Genomic DNA, 18,379 nt, shown 5'->3' on the forward strand with positions numbered 1-18,379 from the left:
TTTTCCACATATGAAGGCTTCTGAAATTTTTGCAGAGACAAACATCATTTTCCCAACTGTTAGTGTTGGAATTGAATTTGGAAACTAATATTGATATTATCAAGTGGATTATGAATTTGTATTTCAATTTGCTCTAACAATTCTTAATACGCATAATTTCCAATTTCAGCTAATATAATACATGACTCATTGTGAATATCTCTTTTCAATAGTGAATAAAGCAAACATAAATTCTCATTCAGAAGTTTATTTTCAACATTTTTCTCCTCTTAAAGTTAAATTCATAATAGAGGAAGCCTCAAAAAAAAAGTACTTAAATGATGTGGCTTTCTAGAAATGTCTGTCTTTCAAATGACTATAGTAATTATTTTAATTATATAAAATATAACTTTTTATATTGAACTTGGTTTTATTTTAGTCTATGAGTAAAGTGTTAATCTGTAGGAAAAGTTAAATCTATATATTTCTATTTTGTAAGCTTGTTTACGGAGCTTTGAACAATATAAAACAGAAATGTATTTTGTTTTAAAAAAAACATGAAAAAGACAGGTTTATCAGAAATAGGTATAGTTAACATACAAACCTTGTCATTATTCTGAGAAAAGACTAAACACTAATATGCATTTTGCTCTGTGTTTCACATTCCAGAAAAGCATGGAAAATACAGAGGAAGGAAATATTAAAGTAATCAAGGTGCTTGACTAAATAAATAAGTGGTTGAAAACTGAGAAAATAATTTTTACATGTCTTTGTTTTTAAGTTGGAGATTATCTAAACTACATGTGGTAGAGGCAGAGAGGTGACTATTATTCATCAATATGATGATCAGATGTCATTCATGCAACCCTAAGGGCAGAGTCAATGACAGTAAACTATGGAGAGTAATATATTTAAGTGTAAAGATTTTACATATACAAAGAATGTTAAAAAATGAGTTGCTAAGGAGCTATGTGGCTTTTAAAATTGAGTTAGTCTCATCTGTCAGAGATACATATGGGAGGTATGCACTTGCCTGAAGCAAGGATGACAAACTAATCTTCCTTTCAGTCCTGTTTGTTACTGGCATATGGTAGTAGATGGAAACAAAGCTACTACAGCTGATGAAAATGTAATAGCTAAGCTAGCGCTTGCTTTGTGAACAGTGTTCCCTTAATTTAAAGGGGGGATCAAATTATTTTAATATTCTGACAGATCTAGTATGTCAAGCATGCTAAATATTTAGAAGCAGAGAATCATATATTTTATAATTTTTGAATCTGGGCCCTCTGACATAGGAACAAAGCAGTCAATGAAATAATAAGAACAGTGAATATATCTCTAAATTAGGCTACCATTACTTGGAGGCTTTGAAAAATTGGCTTATTCCATCATTCCATTTTTCTCCATTATTAAGTCTTGCCTGATGCTAGCATGCTGTAGTACTTGAACAAATTTAGCATATCCATATTTTTCTTCTTTCACCCCACACAGAAAAAGCACATAATAGTATCTATGTGACTACGAGTGAGTAAATCTGTCAATGAAAAAAAACAGCAAATATTTGTATATTAGATAGCAAAGATGGATAAACTGAAGTAAAATTAAGTGGCTAAGGGGCCAAATCCACTGGATACAAAATATAGTATGTAGATAGAACTTAAATGACCACTGAATCATAAATGTTCACTGAAAAGAGTGTGGCAAAATCTGAAATGTGATGAAATATCTGCCAATTTAGTTTTTGATAATAATTACAGTCACATTATGTTGTCAACCTAAAACCTTGAGAAGCTCAAAACAGTACACAATAAAATAAAGAGCTAACAATACAACTACTCCAAAATTTTCTAATTAGTCTAATAGTCCTTAGAGGTTATGTCATTTGGTAAATGCAGGTCTCATCTGAGTATGGTTTAAGTCTCGATTTCAGTGATATAGAGAACATCTAAGGTGGAAATCTCTTTTTCTGTAAAGGAAAGGAAAGTTAATAAAACGCTGATTTTTAATTTGCTACTGTCACATAATGATACAGCTCGTAACATATATTGAGGCAGCTTTGGAGTCAGGAAGATATGAGTACAAATCTGGCCTCAGACACTTGCTGTGTATGTGACCCTGAATAAGTCACTTAATTTCTATCAATTTCAGTAAAATGAGAATAATAACAATAGCTATCTCACAGGGTTATTGTGAGGAATCAAATGAAATAGTGCTTTTAGAATAGTTGTTGATATGTTTTAGGCACAATAAGAATGCTCATATTATTTTCTTCCTTCCCCTTATATTAAACTGTCAATATGTGTACCATAAATCAATTTTCATTCATATTGGGATGGAAATATAATTATAGTTTTAATGCCAGAAGAATATTTTCATTGCTGATATACCAATGAGAGAATAGGTATTTCTACAAAGAATTGAAAAGACATTTGCATCTATCAGCAAATTATGAATGGAAACCATAATAATCTTACTTCTTTGTTATAGTATATTTGACAAGGCAGATAGAATGATTATGTCAATTGTGTTTGAATAGATAAGAGATAAGTGAAGGGATTATAAAGCAGCAAATCTTGTCTAATATTAGCTAGAGCTATTTCTATAATTATTATCTGATGAGAAAAAGAAAAGAAAAAAAATAATTGAACCGTTCTTCTCTAGAAGAATACATAATCAATCCAAGAGGAGAACTGAGTTGTATTGATCCTCAGGTGTACTTCCTCTCATATCCTCATTTTCTTTAAAAAGGTAGCATGACAGGATTTAAGATCTGGAAAAATGGCTGCCAATTTAGTCTGATAGTAGTGGCATAGTCACATTAAATAATTTGAAATTCTGAAGTGGAAGAAATGTGTCATAAAAGAAAAAATAAAGATATAATACTTAGCAAGAATTTACAAAAACTATGTAATGGAAGTATTTTGTATAAAATTTAGAGCATGGAGTTCTGATATTCTGAATATGACTCATATAATTTTATTAACATAATGAACTTTTGGTTTTAGAAACAGCCTTAACAAATTCACAATTTATCAATAATTAACAGTCTTAAAGAGATATGAGAAAAGTTGCAAATTGCTTATGGTCACGAAGTTATTGCATATCAAAGACCTAACTTGAACTTATATTTTCCTGACTTTAAGACTAATTATCTGTGCTGTCACTATTATTTTTCACAGATAAAAAGTATTTATATTCCTTTAAAAATGAAGATAAAAATCTTGAAAAATTTACTCATGAAGTATGAAACAACTCAAACAAATGTGAAGCAAGTAACTTGAGTAAAACAAATCAAGACTCTGGAGTTCTTTGTAATTTAGTTTCATATTATGACCTAAAGACAATCACAACTTATATCTCAAAATTTTCTTGGTAGATGTATGTACTTGCTTTCTTTTCATCCAGCTCCAACTTACCATACCTTTGTGTCTAGTGTGAGGTTTTAAGATTTCCTTGTTTGGGCTAACATGTACTATGATAACTCTTCTCTTTTCATTACTAATGTATAGCCCATTTGTGAATTTCTAAGTAATTTAAGTAGACCAGGATACCCTTAGAACATACCCTTCCAGATAAATTAGGATTGTCATATTCCTTCCTCATTCCATATACTAGTTCTTTCTTACTGCAGTCAACATCAAGATTAGCTTTATTAGATACCATGATGTAGTCTTCACTCAAAATAAAACTGAGGCCCACTAAATCCTTTCACATATTTTTCTTGTGAACTATACATAAACTCATACAACTTTCCTTTGTGAAAACCATATTTTGAACCCAAGCATATGGTATAATTTTTGTATTTTATTATAGTTGCTTCTGCATTCTATATCATTGGGGCCTCTTGGCTTCTAACTTTATCTTTGATTATATTACTTATCTTTCATTTTTGTCATTTGAAAATACGTTAAGCATACTTTTTTTTCATTATCAAAATGTTTGTTAGAAATAGTGTCAAAATGTCACACTTAAGGACCAAAATAGATCCATGAATATAAGGAGGAAAAGGAAGAGAAAAAAGGAAAAAGATGAAGAAGAAGTATGAGAAGAGGAGGAGGGCAAAGAGGAAGAGAGGTAGCAGAAGAAGAGTTTTTCTTGGTTAATTTGTGATCAATCCTTTATTTTTGGTAGCACAAAGGATAGAACACTGAGAAACTCATCTTCACAAGTTCAATTCCAGCTTCATTCATTTAATCCTATTTTGTCTCAGTTCTTCATCTATAAAATGAGGGAGAAGTTAATGGCAAATCTCTCCAATTTCTTTGTCAAGAAAAGTCCAAAATTCAGATGCAAAGAGTTTGGATACATCTTAAATGACTAAACAACAACAAATTTGGACTACACTTTAAAAATTCATATAAATTCTTTTTTTTAGGAATTGAAAGATCACTTGCCTATAGTGTATAGACTCCATTCTCTTCCATATTTTGACACTTGGACAATGTTAATTTTTGTTCATTTTGCTAAAACCAAAACTTGAACTTCACTATATATAATGAAGCCTTCAATAGGGTTATTGAAAGATAGAAAAAATTTCTTGAAAATTATTTAAAACAAATATTCACTCTAATGATATGATTTTCAAAATTGAAAAATGAAGAAAACAAGAATTGAACTATTCAAACTGAAAATGCTCTTATGTTATGGAAAGCCACTATAAGACATTCAAGGTTTCAAATTCTATAACCACCTATTTTAGATTTGAAATATTTAAATCTGAAGTTCAAGTTTTTATTCCAGGAAATATTCAGGAATGCACATTTGGATGAAACAATATCTAGAGGCTTTATGATGAACAGTGAATCCCCAGAAAACACATTTCTTGCCAACTTTTGACATAAAAATCTAAAGGAAAATAAATGAAAGGGATGAATGTAATTTTAATTATGGCTGTTATAATTTCAGGATTTGGCAGTAAAGGAAGTAGGAAATGAACTTATTTTATTTTTGTGAAAATCTCACTTATAACTCTCCATCCTGCAGGTGGCCTTCTCCCCTACTGCTTGTAGTCTTGGAGAGTTTCCTAGATCACTGAGAAATTAAATAACCTTGTTGGAATAATGCACTAAATATGTCAGAAGAACACAAACCCAGATCTTCTGAGTTTTGAGGTCAACTCTCTAACCATTACTCTACAATGCTTTTAAAATTGCAAAAATAAAATGAAAAATGTAATTATTTCTTAGGACATAATAAGTGTAAAACATTTAACATAATGCCTGACACATAAAGAAAATAGACAAATATAATGATGAAATCACAACAATAAGCAACATAGAATAGAACCTTTAATATTTTTATGTATCTGGCAAATATTATGTTTAAAAAAATATTGCTTGATTTAATGGGTGAATCAATTTTGTAATCCATGATATTGTAATGCCAGAGAAATTGAGGCAAGATAGAGATTAAAGAGTTTTTAATTTTTTATTTGGATTTCTGGAAGGGAGAGATTTTCTGGGACCAAAGGATCCATTTTGATCCCAGGGCTGATGTCTCAAAACATTCAGCAGCAGCAGCAGCTTCAGTATCAGCGTTAGAATCAGCAAGGAATGTGAGTTTCCAATGAAATATGTATGTTTTCATAGATCAGGGTAGAAAGGGGTAGAATCCAAACTCTGGTGAGCACAGGAATTTCCAGAAAGAGAGAAAGGGACCATCAATCCAGTTCTAATGGGGGAGGAGGGTTGGAATCATAAATTCTTGATAACTTATTTAGATTATACATTTACAGTTTATGACTCTTTTGGAATTCAGAGTGACCAGATCTCCACAGACCTAATTATCTCAATCCTAATGGTCAGAAAAGGGGGGGAGGGGTTATTTGCTACCAGGGGGATTGAGGCAGAACAATTCAGGGAAACTGAGGTACAACAATTAGGGAAACTGAGGCAGGACAGTTAAAGGGGACTGTGGCACAACAATATGAAAAGAATACATGAAGTAATTAACATTAATAATGTTTTTATGTATCTAGAAAATACTAGGTTTTAAAAATAATTATTGCTTGATTTAATGGGTAAATGGATATGAAAAGAAAATATGAAGTAATTAGCATTAATAACTAATTTTTCTCTTCTTTTTACATTCACTTAATTTTTAAAATTATAATAATATGTGACATAAGTAATTGTTATCAATATCTGCCATCTACTCAATTCTTTTTACCCTAGTATTTTTTTTTTTTTATTTAATAGCCTTTTATTTACAGGATATATACATGGGTAACTTTACAGCATTAACAATTGCCAAACCTCTTGTTCCAATTTTTCACCTCTTACCCCCCCACCTCCTCCCCTAGATGTCAGGATGACCAGTAGATGTTAAATATATTAAAATATAACTTAGATACACAATAAGTATACATGACCAAAACGTTATTTTGCTGTACAAAAAGAATCAGACTCTGAAATATTGTACAATTAGCTTGTGAAGGAAATCAAAAATGCAGGTGTGCATAAATATAGGGATTGGGAATTCAATGTGATGGTTTTTAGTCATCTCCCAGAGTTCTTTCTCTGGGCGTAGCTGGTTCAGTTCATTACTGCTCCATTAGAAATGATTTGGTTGATCTCTTTTTACCCTAGTATTAACTTAATTTGTTTCTATACTGATGAAAGAATGTATGTGCTGTCAAGATGTAGTTATAAAAATGTTTAAATTTGCATAAAATTAAAATAATTATTTCAAATTTCTGTACCCTTTTAATTTTCATTTATTAATCGGTTTCATTTAGCCTCTATGAATCTCAGTTTCTTCTTCTGCAAAATGAAGGGGTTGACTAAATGTCCTCTAAGGGATGTTCTAGCCCTAAATATATGTCCTTTAAACTATTGTTCCTTTTATTTTATTCATTCATTCATTCTTTATTTATTTAATTTTGGTGGATTAGGACACAGTTGAATACTTTTCTTCAAAACTTCATTTCTTTAACAATGTTCCTCTTATTTAATAATGTTTTAACCTCAATTATCTGCCATTTGCTTATTAATATTGTCAGCTTTTAACAATGAAATGAAAGTTCTGAGAACACTTCGAAGTGGAATACTGGAAAGGAATTGCTTAATAAATATTTACTGATGAACCGAAAAAAAAAAAATACTTCATTTCTTCTAGTTCTTTTAGTAACATAGATTTTTTTTTGTCAAGATAAAAGTAATCAGGCAGAAGTAGCATCAATGAAGTAAAGGATTAATGTAAACATGATTTGGAACCCAGAGAGTATCCATTTGGATGATCAAGTTGAATGTATATACATTTATTTATTAGTTATTAATATAATATCTAAATATTTATGTACAGACCTAAAAACAAATATGAGAATAAAGCATTCATGAATCCCTTCCTCTAAGAAACCTCATGAGATATTTGTATAATATGGAAAGATTTCATTTGGTTCTGTTGTAATAGGGATAACCTTTTCCCATATATCATGCCAGATTTATTTTCAGTTTTGCTATTTATAAAAAAAACTGCAAAAACTTTATTGTTTTTATCCACTTATTTTCAAACTAATGCCTAGATCTAGATATGATTTTCAGAGAAACACTTCTTCTGGATATTATTAATATTATTATGTTTTATATATGAAGATACTTCTCATAAAGAAAATGCTGTTCATCAAAGAACTAGAAGGCCACTATCATTAGATTGAAGAATACATTATTTGTTGTATTCATGAGTCCATTTAGAATTTTCTTGGCAAAAATACTGAACTGTTTTGCCATTTCCTTCTCAACTCATTTTACGTGAAAACTGAGGCAAAAAAGATTACCTGAAGAGATGCAAAGTATAAGAAGACAGAGAAACTTGGAGTGAAGGATAGGCTATGAACAGTTTTGAAAGACAAGATTTTTTATTTCATTCTGTAGGTGAGAAGAGAGTCATTGGTGTTTACTGAGTGGAGAGTGAAATGGTTAGACTTGCATTTTGGCATATGAATGGAGGATGGATTTGAATTGGGAGTGACTTTGAGGCAAGCTGACCAACTAGTAAGCTATTGCAGTAGCCAAGTCATGAAGTGGTATGGTTCTATGATAGAGTGGTGCCAGTACTAATCATAGGAGAAAAAGGAACATTATAAGATACAATTCAAAGGTAAATTTGACAAGTGTTGGCAAAAGATTGGATATGGGAGAAGATTAGAAAAGTGAGAAGTTAGGTATGAAACCTGAGAGAATGGAAGGATAACAATACCTTTAATAGTAATGAGGAACTTTGCAAAGGTGGACTATTTGGGGAAAAAAATGAATTTATTTTGCACATATTTAATGTTTACATTTAAGATTTCTACTGCATATTCAGTTGTCTAATGTGTGAAAGTCAGGAAATTCAAGACTGGCGGTCAGAAGAGAAGATAGGGCTGGTTAAATAGATTTGAGATTTATCAGTGCATTGATAAATTATTTGATTAAGTAATGATAATTGAATCCATGGAAGTTGATGAGATTGAGTGAAGTAGTAACAGAGAGATAACAGAAGGCAACATAAAACAGAACACTGGAGAACTGACCTAGTTATTTAGCATGACTTGTATCAGAATCTAGCAAAGTACACTGAGATGGAGCAGTCAGACAGGGAGAAGGAGAACCAGGAAAGCAGTTGTCCTAACAACCTAGAAAGAAGAGATGCTTAATGAGAAGAGGTTTGATTACAGTGTCAAAGATCTATAGAGAAATCTAGAAGCATAAGGAGTATAAAAAGATTGTTTTATTTGGCAGTTGGAAGATCATTAGTAATTTTTGAGAGAGCAGTTGAATATTGTTACCTATGTCTATTTATAATATTGATTTGCAAAGAAACAAGCTTTTTATAAATTCTGTTCAACATCATTATTATATAATATTTGGGGAGAATAAAACACAAGATGTGGGTTCAAAAAGACCTGAATTGCTTTGTGACCTCAAATAATTGTAGCTGGTTGACTGATAGCAACCCATTGAATTTTTAGTCTGTCTCAGCTTGCTTTCCTTTAAAGTGAGAGAAATAATCATCCTTTCCAGAATTCATATGAAGATAAATAAGTAATTACCTATAAAGTGCTTGCAAACTTTACAATGCTATGTAAATGCCATCTATGAATAATGATTTATTATGTAAAACTTCATCATTGAGATTCTATCCTGAACCTATGGTTATTAATATATGGGGCAGGCTGAAAGATTTCCTTTTTATACTATCTGTAAAGAAGAATTTTCTAAAGAAATAGTTTAAACAGGATTTAAAAATTTGAATTCTTTAAGGAGATAGATTATTTTTAGCACTATTAAATACTTTCAAAAAACTGATTTGCACATAATCACTTGGCTAAATATGAATCTATTCACTTAAACAAGTCCCTTACTTTTTCTTCTGTATATATAGTGTCAACAAAACTTCATTATTTTAGAAAAAAATAGCACTTCATTTATTTCATCAATTAAGATTTGTCAGTGGATATGGAGTAAGAAGATCTGGGCTTGAATCTTGGATCTGTAACTTATTACCTGTATGACTTTGGTCAAATCATGACTACTTCAGGCCTCCATTTCCTCAAATATAATATAAAGAAATGAGATGATCTCATTTCATTATCTATCCTCAAGCTCTCTTGCAGCTCTCAATCTTGTTCTCATAATTCCTTAATATCAATGAAGTTTTAATGTTACAAAATTTCCACTTCTAAATATATCTCATGTTTAATATTACATCATTCAAAATGCTTCTGCCAGAGGAAGATAGGGAAAATGAATGTTATAAATTAAGTCAAAAGAGCAAAGTGATTTGCCTTATCATCCATAGCTATAGTGGCAGTGGAAACTAAGTATCCTTAAAACTATTTTCATCAATATATAGCCCTGCATTTGGTGGTGCTTTCTTTTATAATCAATATATCAACTGAAGGAACTGTTAGTATATCTCTTATTAATCTCTTGTAATTAATCTCAGAGTAAGTTAATGTGCTATATAGCTGTTTTGAGATTCTGCATCTATTAACATTATGTAGTAAATACTACTGTCTTTTTTACTCAAATATATAATATAATCCCAAAGCACACTTTCCTAAAAGGAAAAGAAAATTGAGAAAGATGTTTTGTATCTGAAATACATAGCCCATTATATTCCTGAAAATTTTTACAATGAGGTCAAAAGCAATTTATCTAAATATCCATTGAAACTTTCACATATCATAAATACAAGTTAAAATCTGAGGAAAGAGATTTTAGTACATATTACTTCATTATATAATGAAGTATTATAACTTTCTTTCATTTTTAGTTTTCTTCTTCTTAAGTTAGTTATATCTACTTACCCTTGTATCTCTTTATCCACCTACTCTCCCCTCCCCCCAAAAATCATGCTATCTAGAATCACCCTTTCTTGTACTGGCTGAAATTTTCTTCACCAACTTATTATTCTTATGGGATAAGTTAAATTACTCCTTAATCCCCCCTGCAACTTCAATCAAGGTCCTAATAGATGTTATCTATCATCTTACATGACGTTTCCCCTTATTTCTTTAGGATTTTAGTACTTTTCCTTTCCAACTCATTTTCTACACTTACTTAAGATTTCCACATATATATTGATGTCCTCTCAAAATGCTAATCTCCCAATTTTTCAGTTTTCTCAAATCCTATGACTTACTCTTCTAATCTACTTCAGCTCCGTTTTTATTTGAGGTTCATTCCATGTGCTTTTTGAACTAACATGTTGTTTCTATCATTAATTATTTTTGGACCACTATTGGACCTACAATTTGACAGAGATCCATTAAAGGAAAAAAAAATGCCTTTATCCAGGAATGAATAGGTTGCTCATGCTAAGGGAGAGATTTTCACACTGAAAGTCTCAGTGTGAAACTGAGGGCAAAATTTTTGACTTCTAATTGATCCCAGTTTCCTTATTACCATTGAAGGAGCTTCCCCTGTTTTGAGAGCTTATTATAAAATCACCTTTCCTCACAAGAGAAAATCTCATTTTTGCTCTTCTTTTCCATATTTTTCAATAAATTATTTTATTTCATGAGAACTTTATAAAATGTTATTTTTACTATTCATTTAACTTTGTATTTAAGGACAATATAATCTACAGGTCCATTAGATTGGTCTGGATATTCACAAATATTAGAAGGTTGTCTAAGCACTTAACTGAATGGACTCATGCTATTCTTTATATGACTCTAAAGTGACAATTAATAATGGTGTTGCATACACTTTGTTGAAATTCATTAGTCTTATATGGAAATATATTTTATATGATTACATATATGTAACCTCTATCTAATTGCTTAACATTCTAGGGAAGGGAGCATGGGAAAGTAGGGAGACAATTTAGAACTCAATTTTTGAAAATAAAAATAAAAATTATCTTCATATGTAATTGGAAAAATAAAATATTATTTTAAAAAAAGAAGTCATTAGTCTAAGATATTGGCAGAAGGACAATGGTTTTCTCAGATTCTCAAAGACATTTTCCAGAAATCAAAGTGTGGACATATATACTTTTGGTATTCAAAGTAATCACGGTAAAAGCAGATGTTTAACTGGAATGAGTGTATGATGCAGGTGATTGTGGTATTCTTGGCTGATCTGATAAAGCCTCTATTCAACTCATTTCTAAAGAGACATGTGCTTTGGATTAGAATTGAAGGATATATACTTTGGAATGATATAATATTCCAAATTGGTCATTCTGGACATGTACTTTGATCATGATATAGTTTTCTTATTAATGCCATGATCTACATATTATTATCAAATGTAGGAGAAGGCAACCTTAAAGAACTAGTCATTGAGAAGGAAAAACTTGCACACTTGGTACATTTTAAAATGAGAGAGAACTTATTTTGTAGTCATCCCCTGATCTGTCAAAAAATCAGGAATCTTCAAAATTTTTGTCAGACTTCTGTTCAGAAGATAGAAGGACTTTCTCCTTCTGACAGCAATCATGTCATATCAGGCCATATCATTTGCTATATCATGGCACATGATAGCAAGAATGTGTGGTTTCTGACACTAAGCCTCAAGTATCTGGCTGCCTCTTCTGTTTTGACTTTCTTTTTGTCCAGGTCTTTGAATAGTGATCCTGCGATGTATGTTTTTCTGGTCTTGATGGCAGTCACATGGGTTCAAGAAGTATAAAGCTTCTGGATCCAAGAGTTGCTTTCTGAGCAGGAGGTGATCTCTGAAACAACTTCTTATATAAGATGATGAATGAACCCAAGCCATGCTTTGGCTGCTCAGAAGAGAGAGGCTTTGAATAAATTGTTCAGACAGTACAGAGACAAGATGAAAAAGAAATAACTACTCAGTACTTTCAAAAATGGTTCATATTTTTAATATTTTAAGTATCAACCGCTGGAAAGAATATATTGTATACTGGTTTACTGCTTCGTATTTTGATTTGTCAATACTCACTATGAGTCATTTTTGTTTTAAGCATGTCTTTTCTTTTTCTATTTAGAAATAAGTAGTTATTCTATATACTATTTATTTTGCATTAAATATAAGGGATTCTGATTACTTTTGGGAAGGTCCTGGATTTTGATTCTAGTGGATGCTTTATGGAAAAATTTCCTAAGGCACTGTGGTAAGGGTGTAATGATGTAGAGCAGAGATTCTTCTGGCTTGAGAAATTTTTACATGATTCCAGATATATAGTCATATAAAATAGATATAGGTACCAAACATTTACTTATAATAATTCATAATTTTTGACACCCACATTCAGTTACAAGACCCTGTATGGGGTTGTTACGCATAGTTTAAAAAGGTACCTTTTCTTTGTGGATGACTATTGATAAAATATTATGGGTAGCTCTGCATTTTATCTTTAAGTTGTGTTACAAAGGCATATGTAAAGCACTATGATAAAATGTAATACAATATCATGAAATGACAGGAGTGACATTAGACTTGAGATCCAGCTGATTGATGAGGAGCATTAGTGAAGTAATGAACTGTGGCTTTATATATTCTTTAAGGAAGTAGTATTTCCACTAGGAAATTCTGCAGACATCAATTATAAATACAGATATTTTAAGCAATTTGTTCCATATATATTCATGATCTATGACATAATCCTTCTAATTAAAGGACTTTACATGGAGAAATAAGTGTATATTTTATAAAATAAAAAGTGATATCAAAATGATTATTCATTTTATTATGAGAAAACAGAATTAAGATCAACATCCAAATTCTGTTACTTTAATTTCTTAAAAGTTTTTTAATACTACTTCCTTAAAGTATATGTAGAGCCACAGTTCATTACACATACACAAATAGCCAGAAATAAAAATCAATATATGTGTAAGTGAAAATAAGAAAATTATATGTATATATATATATATATATAATCTCTTTACACATATATAGCGATAAAGTTAACATCATATTTCATTCATTTTTTTCATATTCTTAAATGATCCCTTCCTGGAGTTCATTGGTATCAGTGAATAATACATGAATCTTTTTTTAAGTACCATAATATCAATATGAGTGATGAGAATGTGTCTTCCTATTTTGAATTTTATTTTTACTATATTTTAAGAGTAGACACAAACAAGTGTTTTTTTTTCTTAAGCTTAAATTGAATAGGAATAGCATCAGCATGATAGAGAGAATAGAACAGAGGGTTCAAATCCCACATCTATATGAATTTGACAAAGTCATTTAATCTCTATGTGCTTCATGGAATTCTGTATGATTTATCTAAATTATTTATGTTTTGTAATATATAATAGTGAAGGGAGACCTCACATCAAGAGTTTTCTACTGTGGTTTAAAAATGCAAATGAATCTTTATGATATTGCTAAATTGGATGAAACAGAGCTAATAATTTTTATTTATAAAAATTCAAAATTTATTAAAAAGAAAGAACTTATAAGTATTAAAGGAACTTTGTTGAATATCTTTATATATGTTGGGTCTTCAGTAGAATCCAAAACAAAAAGATTTTAAAGTTGGGAGAAACTTTAAATGTCATTTAGTTCAATTACTTCATTTTCCATTTGAAGTAACTTAGGTCCAAGAAGGTTTAAGTTCATACTGGTTTTGCTGTTCAGTATGACAGGCTCATGAAATTAGAAAAAAAAAAGTAAAATGAACTAGTGGTTTTTATATGTGTGTAACAATAAACATTCTTGAATTGTTAATTAGCATTGTTTTGAGTATTAAAATTCATTTTCCTTTTTTCTTCCATTTTTATTTTATTTTTTCTTTGATGGAACAGGATCATTTTGGAATTCAGCTTCCTTCAATACTGAGACATCATACCTTCATTTCCCTACCTTCCATGGAGAACTTAGTGCAGATGTGTCTTTTTTTTTTAAGACTACAGCTTCATCCGGTGTATTTTTAGAGAACCTGGGGATTAAAGATTTTATAAGAATAGAACTACATTGTAAGTCCCATAATTTCAAAAGAATATGTGCTAGTGGATTAACTTTATTGAGAATCCAGAACTTTAACTAATGTAATTTTAAAAGCATTTTTCTCTTTTAGCATTTAGTAATTAAATACTTATAACTCAAGAATTTTATGATTTTAAGAGTCAAAAGAAATTGAGTAGTTTATCTTTGAATACTTGATAGTCTATGAGAATCATTTCAGTCTTGCAAAGCTCCACCTATTGTTTTCATTATCTCCATTTGTTGCTGATTAAGAAAACTAGATTCAATTCAGACCCCAAACTGGTTTTAAAATGATTTATTTTATAATAATGCATTGCTAGTTTTTTGGTGTAATTTTTTTTGACTGAGTCAGTTTTTTAAATTTCTCATAGCTATGCCTATTATTCATTAGCAAGTGTCAAATTGTTGAGAGATTGTGTGTAAGTAGAAGTAAGTTCTTTAAATTACAAGAAACAAAATTTCTTTAATTTCCATGAATCCCCGATAAACAAAAACACCAAATCTTATTTATATTCATGCTACTGATAAGTGAATATCTATAGTAATTAATAAAATCGGAGTACAAACTTTCTGAAAACTATCTTTGCATTGTGACTTATTTCCTTATCCTAGCATGCTTTTCCTGCATTTTAATCCCAACTCAGGTATAGCACAATATGTATTGCCTTAGAATCTTCTTATGATTTAAGATATAAAATTCTAATCTATATGAAATAACTTGAACAATTACCACTTCTGCCATTTCTAGCTCCAGCTGAAGTGACATTTTCATTTGATGTGGGGAATGGACCATTTGAAGTTATGGTGCAATCACCCACTCACCTAAATGACAATCAGTGGCACTATGTCAGAGCTGAAAGAAACATTAAAGAAGCATCACTTCAAGTGGATCAGCTTCCACCAAAATCACAGGCTGCCCCCGTTGATGGACATATCCTTTTGCAGCTCAACAGTCAGCTATTTGTTGGTAAGTACTCCTTTGAGCTATTTTGCAATTGGATTTTGAAGTATAGGTAACTGTTAGGAAAGTGTTAAATATTATTTTGTGCTGTCCAGTTGTTTCAGTCATGTCCAACTCTTAGTGATCCCATTTGAGATTTGCTTGGCAAAGATACTGGGATGGTTTGCCATTTGATTTTCAGTACATTTTACAGATGAGAAAACTTAGGCAAGCAGGATTTTAAACTATTAATTTTATTATAATTAATTAGGTGTACATCTTATAAATCTTTTCACCACTTTTATTTTAACAGTGCTGTCCCCTCCTTATCAGCATCCTTCACATACTTTTCACCTACTTATTATGCTATTAACAGAAAATTTAATGTCAAATTTCCACTTAACTGCAGATTTAAGCTACAAATTCCTTCCTCCAAATGGAATTTTCATGGGTAATAAACAAAATCTAAATATATTGCACTGTTTTTAATTTAAAGCTGTACTGAATTATATATTCTAATGGTGTACTTTTTCCTTCTATTAGATGCAGTCCTTATTTTTCTTAAATTGTTTTATACTTTTTTCCATAATAGTCTCATGATTTATATTTGTATCTAAATATTATACTTTATTTCTCTGTACCCAGTGTTCTCGGTAGAAGTCAATAGCTTCAATAATGGAAGTCTTCTAACCCTTATTCTGCCAATCCCCTAAGTAAGCAGAACATTAAGGACATTCTTTCCCACAGTACTTTATAAACAAATCTTAATTTTAAACTCTAGTTCATGTGGTATGTTTTAAAGTCAAATGAATATACTTATCTACCCATTAGAAACAAAGTTAAAAAATGAATAATTCTAACATTATAAAAACAATATAAATACTATCAAATAGTAATCTCTTCCTACTAAATGCTTATGATTACTCTCTGACTGCCAATTGCTTAGCTAGTTGAAACATTACATACTCAAGAGAGAAAACATTGTAAGTTCTTCAGTTGTATAACCCTTCTTGAAAAGTTTCAGGAATTAATGAGATAACCAGAAGGGGAAGATTGGAGAGAAAATTTCAATATCTTGCCTATAAGACTGTGAGATGAGAGAGTTGAGAAAGGAGTAAATGAAGATTTAAAGGCCAGAAATTGAAAAATAGAACAAATCTTGTTCTAATAGGGTAGAAAATAGGAGTAAGAGTAACATCATTGTCTATGACAGGCAGCTGAGATTTCAGCAACTGGTACTGAATTTTGCTATCTCCCAATACTGGTAGGTTGTTAGTTTGTAAGCTTAATTCTTTCTTTTTCTCTCTTTTTTAATAATTTAATTTGTTCCCATTGCTGTAAGTATGTAATTAACTTAAGATTTGAGTTTACATGTCAGAAAATCTTTCTATAGAAATAGTGGTAAGGAACAGTAGATTGAGCACTGGACATTAAATGGAAAAATCCACTTTCAGACACTTACTACCTGTGTGAATCTGGGAAAGTCAACTACCCTTATTTCCCATCATGCATTTATCTGTAAAATAAGGATAATAGTTGTTAACAATAGTTACTGTGAGAAAAAAAGAGATATATTTGTATGGTGCTTAGCTACCCTCAAAAACTACTAAAATTGTCACTTTTCTTGAGTAGCTTTGCATTTTGCAAATTGTGCCAAACCCCTGTTGTCTAAGAGGATAGGTTAAAAATTCTCACTGAAGGTTACAAAACTATATTTCAATTATATAAATTATTGTTTCATCGTTCTAAGTAGAACTCTAAAACTTGCATTCAGTATTCATTTATTTGCCCTTTGATATAAACATGCAGTTGACATTTTGACTGTAAGAGCCAGAGGTTGAATTCTTCCCTTTTTATGTAAATGGAGGGAGAAAATTAGGAGGGCTTCAGAGTCTTTCATTCAAGCTGGCACAGGAGGTGTGGTCTATGATTCTCCTTTAAGAAGAGGAGTGAAGAATAAGAGAGCCTACTTCACACAAATATCTAATATTAGTGATATCACATAATTTCCCGATGTAATCTCATTGTATTAATATGTCCTTTGAATTTGACTAATCAGATATATTTTTTAAATTGTGTTTACATTAAAAGGAGAATTTATGATTTTGTCAACATGGGGAACTTCTAGCATTGTGTACTTCTATTGAAACAAGTCATAATATAGTGTGTATTAGCTAAATTCTAAGTTGCTTAAGACCTGTGGTGGTGAAGAAATTTGAAAATGGTCACAACTAGAAAATATCAAATTCAAATCTTCCTGACTGTAAGCTCAGGTCTGTAAACACTTTAAGATGTTGCCTCTACTAATATGTTATATAAATTTATTTATACTGCATTCTGAAAATATAATGGTCTTATTGCTCTTCCTTTGACATTGTATGATATATTTAAACTTCATTATCTATTTCATAGTCCTTAATCAGAAAAGTAGTTAATTAAGGATATTTTATATAAGTTAACACTTCAGAGGAGTACCAAATGTTTCTCACCAGTCAATACATATTTCATTCTCAGGTATTCTAAATTATAGTAGCAAGATTTTCCCAAAGTATTTCGCTTCTCAGGTGGAAATAGTGGGAGTATTTTGGAAAAAGAGAGAAAAGGGACTTGTGAAGAAATAATTTTTAAAACTGATTACAATCTACCTGTTTGACAGTGAATAATGGATATATTTGGTATTGATGGGAATTGATGTCTTTATAAAAATACTACAACATAATGTGATGAGGGTATATTAGACTTTACAATTAAATGTGAAATATGAGGCATGAAGTATTTCAAGAAGATAAAGGAAATAAATGTGTGACATCGTAAAGTTTGCAAACTGTGTTAGAATAGACTTCAGAATTTTGTTACTTTACATAAGAATGAAAGAATATAAGAGCTTGAATGCATATCTGTTTAAATGCTTGGGTCACTGATTTTTCCCTGTATTTAAAATTCAAGAAGAGGAAATAGCTTTTTGGAAAAAATCATGATTGATGTCATTATTAGAACTGATTTAAGGATCTTTGAAAGAAAAGACAGAGATATTTGTTACAAAATCCTTGTGTATTTTTTAGTT

The 18,379-nt window shown here is 30.6% G+C and overlaps 1 protein-coding gene across 3 annotated transcripts in view; it reads left to right on the top strand.

Annotated features, from left to right (window-relative positions):
- LOC100916704 (contactin-associated protein-like 4) overlaps positions 1-18,379 on the top strand; it is a 604,589-nt gene that overhangs the window by 542,089 nt on the left and 44,121 nt on the right. For all 3 annotated transcript variants that reach the window (XM_031937658.1, XM_012542655.2, XM_031937666.1), the window contains 2 exons: positions 14,195-14,365; positions 15,124-15,342. In XM_031937658.1, coding sequence (XP_031793518.1) covers positions 14,195-14,365; positions 15,124-15,342 — 390 coding nt within the window. The remainder of the gene's footprint in view (positions 1-14,194; positions 14,366-15,123; positions 15,343-18,379) is intronic.

Source organism: Sarcophilus harrisii, chromosome 1 (assembly GCF_902635505.1).
Source record: "Sarcophilus harrisii chromosome 1, mSarHar1.11, whole genome shotgun sequence".
NCBI lineage: Eukaryota > Metazoa > Chordata > Mammalia > Dasyuromorphia > Dasyuridae > Sarcophilus > Sarcophilus harrisii.